The sequence below is a fragment of the Plasmodium gallinaceum genome (assembly GCF_900005855.1).
Source record: "Plasmodium gallinaceum strain 8A genome assembly, contig: PGAL8A_v1_61, whole genome shotgun sequence".
Taxonomy (NCBI): Eukaryota; Apicomplexa; class Aconoidasida; order Haemosporida; family Plasmodiidae; genus Plasmodium; species Plasmodium gallinaceum.
Genome location: NW_021628220.1, coordinates 202,530 through 206,851, shown reverse-complemented (window position 1 = coordinate 206,851; position 4,322 = coordinate 202,530). Strand labels below are relative to the sequence as shown.

General features: G+C 15.9%; 1 protein-coding gene across 1 annotated transcript; it reads left to right on the top strand.

Annotated features, from left to right (window-relative positions):
• Positions 1–373: 373 nt before the first annotated feature.
• On the top strand, positions 374–3,648 carry PGAL8A_00091100 (conserved Plasmodium protein, unknown function; the record flags this gene model as incomplete). The annotated part of the gene is made up of 4 exons (XM_028671677.1): positions 374–449; positions 618–727; positions 811–1,286; positions 1,383–3,648. The coding sequence occupies 4 exons, from the start codon at positions 374–376 to the stop codon at positions 3,646–3,648; spliced, it is 2,928 nt and encodes a 975-aa protein (XP_028526029.1).
• Positions 3,649–4,322: the final 674 nt, after the last annotated feature.

Genomic DNA, 4,322 nt, shown 5'->3' with positions numbered 1-4,322 from the left:
TTTTTTTTTTTTTTTTTTTTTTTTTTTTTTTTTTTTTTTTTTTTTTTTTTTTTTTAGACAGCTTATTTAAGAACTTTTATAATATCTTAAAAATTTAATAAAAAAAATTTTATAAGAAATATATTTTTTAAAAAGATCTAATTAATATATTTTTTTTTTTTTAAATATGAAGAACTATAGAATTATTATTAATATACTTTTTTAAAATAAAGAAGTTATAACTTTTGAATTTTTATTAGATATATTAGTTTTCTCTCTTTTTCTTTCTTTTCTTTTTTTTTTTTTTTTAATTGGTAATAAGTTTTCATATTTATTACAAAAAAAAAACAAAAAAAAAATTTTTAAGATGAATTAAATAAATTAAAATATAAATATGTCATTTATCAAACATTCTTCACGATATTCTTCTAAAAAAAGTTTTCCTTATGATAAAGAATTATCGTCTACAAGTACTAATATAATATTAAAATAAATTTAATCTATTAATTATTCCTTCTTTTTTCTATATCATCAAAATAAATGTAGCATATTTATATATTTTATTATTTTATTTTTTATTTTATTATTATTTTTTTTTTTTTGTATTACTATATTTCTTTTATTTTTTATTATAGCAGCACAAATAAATAAAAACAGAGAAGAAATAATAAAAAATAAAGTTTACTGCCCAATTGAATTAAAAAATGTTTATAAACTTCTAGAAGATAGTGATCAATTACTAAAAAATGTAATTTAATATATAATGTATCAAAATATTTATATAACTTCTTATCCATTTAAACATTTTTTTTTTTTTTTTTTTTTTTTTAGAAAGATTGTAATTTGGATGATTTGATATTACACAATGACAAAATAAGCGAATTAATAACTTTATGTGAAAATTATAAAGTTAATATTAGTAATCAAAATAAACCAGAATTAAAAAAAACGTACAATTCTATTGAACAAAATTTGCATTATTTAAATAAGCATATAGAAACAGCTAAAAAAGATAGTTTGATCTTAAAAAAAAAGTTGAAGAAATCAACAGATCCTTTATATTTCTCTAATTTAGAACAAAAATATAAAAAAGTGTGTTTTGATATAGAAAATACAAAAAAAAGAATAAAATTTTTAAAAGACAGCATAAGGAAAAATGAAAAGTTATTAGATTCTAATAAAAAAAAACCAAATAAAATTGCATTAGAAAAAGAATATAAAAATTTATTAAATCAACAATCTACTTTATGTTCTAGATTAATACAACTGCAAAATGCTAACAAATTATATGAAGATAATATATGCAAGTAAATTATATAATTATTTTCAACTATTTCTTTAAATATACATATTTCGTTTTATTTTATTTTATTTTATTTTTTTTTTTTTTTGCCATTTTATAGGATAGATGAACAATTTGAAGAAATAAAAAAAAAAATTAATGAATTTAATATAAATAAAGATAAAGATAATTTTTTTGATATAGAAAATGAAAATTCAAAAGAAAATTTAGAAAAAAGGATTTTTATATTAAATACAAAAAGAGATGATTTAAAAAAAGAAAAAAATAATATTATAAATAATTTAACTAATACCCTTGCTAAATTAAAAAAACAAATATCAAATTTAGAAAATGAAAAAATAAACTTACTAAATGAAGAAAAAAATAATTTAGATAAATATCATATTTTAAAAAAAACATTAAATACAAAATTATTGAAGATTAATAAAAATGAAAACAAAGAAAAACAAATTGTAAAAAAGAATTGGCTTGAAAAAAAAGAAGATAATGAAAATTCAAAATATGATATGAACACAAAAAAAATTAACGAACATAATTTAACCAATAATAAATCTATTGGAGGAGAAAATTTTATTGAAACTTTATTAGAAGAAAAAAATGTTTATGTAAAAAATAATAAAGACACTTATTTAAAAAAAGAATATGTAGAATACAACCAGCCAGAAAATTCTAATTACAACAAAAACTTTAATAAAACAAATGATTCTGAAAAAAAAAAAAAAAAAAAAATTTACTTGCCACAGTTTGAAGATGATATACTTTTAAAACTTCAAAATAAGATAAATGAAAAATTACAACAAAATGAAAAAAATAATTTAGAAAAAGAAGAAGACTCAAAAGTTATAAAAAAACAATACAGTATAGATAATTTAGTAATTAAACAAAAAGACACGAAAATATTTAATGAAATGAATGTAGAAAGTGAAAATATATTCTATAATGAACTAGAAGAAAATAATAAAAGTGTAAAAAAAATTATAATAAAAAACAAAAATAATGAACTTTATGAAAAAAAGAATAACAAAATGCACAAAAATGTGAATGATGTAATACATAGTAATGATAATGAAAAAAATAATGAAGTAAAAGATAAAACAGTTCAAAAATTAGAAAATGAAATGAGTAAAGAAATTAATGATGAAATAAATGATGAAATCAGTAAAGAAATTAATGATGAAAATGATAATCAAATAGATAAAGAATTAAATAATGAAACAAATGATGAAATAGATGATAAAAATGATTATGAAATAGATAAAGAACTAAATAACGAAATAAACGATGAAATAAATGATGAAATTAATGATGAAATTAATGATGAAATTAATGATGAAATTAATGATGAAATAAATGATGAAATAAATGAAGAAATAAATGATGAAATAAATGATGAAATTAATGATGAAATTAATGATGAAATTAATGATGAAATAAACGATGAAATAAATGATAAAATAAATGATGAAATAAATGATGAAATTAATGATGAATCTAATGATGAAATAAATGATGAAATTAATGATGAAATTAATGATGAAATAGATGATGAAATTAATGATGAAATAGATGATGAAATAAATAAAGAGCTAAATAACAAAATAAATAATAAAATAGATGATGAAAATGATGATGAAATAGATAAAGAACTAAATAACGAAATAAATAATAAAATTAATGGTGAAATAAATGATGAAATAGAAAATGAAACGAATAATGAAATTAATGGTGAAATTAATGATGAAATTAATGATGAAATTAATGATGAAAATGATAATCAAATAGATAAAGAACTAAATAAAGAACTAAATAACGAAATAAATGATGAAATAAATGATGAAATTAATGATGAAAATGATAATAAAATAGATAAAGAATTAAATAACGAAATAAATGATGAAATAGATGATAAAAATGACAATCAAATTAATGATGAAATGAGTAAAGAAATTAATGATGAAATAAATGATGAAATTAATGATGAAAATGATAATAAAATAGATAAAGAATTAAATAACGAAATAAATGATGAAATAGATGATAAAAATGGTAATCAAATTAATGATGAAATAAATGACAAAGTAGATAATGATATTAACTATAAAAATGAAAATGAAATAAGTAATGAGATTAATAATGAAATAAGAAATAATATTAATGATCAAATGGATAAAGAAAACGATGATGAAAAAGATACTCATATGAATAATGAAATTAATAATCAAACAGAAAATGAATTAAATAATGAAATAGACAATGAAAATGATAATAAAATAGATAAAGAACTAAATAATGAAATTAATTTGGAAAAAGATGAAGAAACTAACGATGAAAATAATAATAAAATTAATAAATACAATAACATGTAAATGAATAAAAATAAATTTCATGAAGCAAAATTTAAATAAAATGAAGAATTAAAAAACAAAAAAAATGAATTATAAGTATAATAATAAAAATGTTAATAAAAAAAAGGGGTATAAAAAACAAAGTTAATAATAAAAAAATATATTATATGTGTAAGTATAACTTAAAGTATATATTTCTAACTAATTAATATTTTTGAAGAATCTATAATATATATACATTATTATTATTTTTCAAATATAACATAAACATATTTTTATTCATCATGTATAACAATATTCTTTATTAGTTTATTTTTCTAATTATTCACTTAATAGTTTTAACATTGTCACATTAATTTTGTAACATGAATTTTTGTATATAGTTATATTTTCCTCAAATAACATTCATGAAATAATAATTTTTTTTTTTTTTTTTTTTTTTTTTTTTTTAAATACTAACAATATTTTATAAAATACAATGATAATATTATTCTTATTTATTTTTATTCCCTCTCAAAAATATATATTTCCTATCGTGTAAAAACTTCTGTTGTTTTCTTCTTAAAATATATATATATATATAAATTTATATACTTCAAATTTTTTTTAAAAAATTATTTTTTTCTAGATATTTAAAAATATTTAAAATATGAAATATTATATTCATATAGCAAGACACTAAAGTATTTATAAAA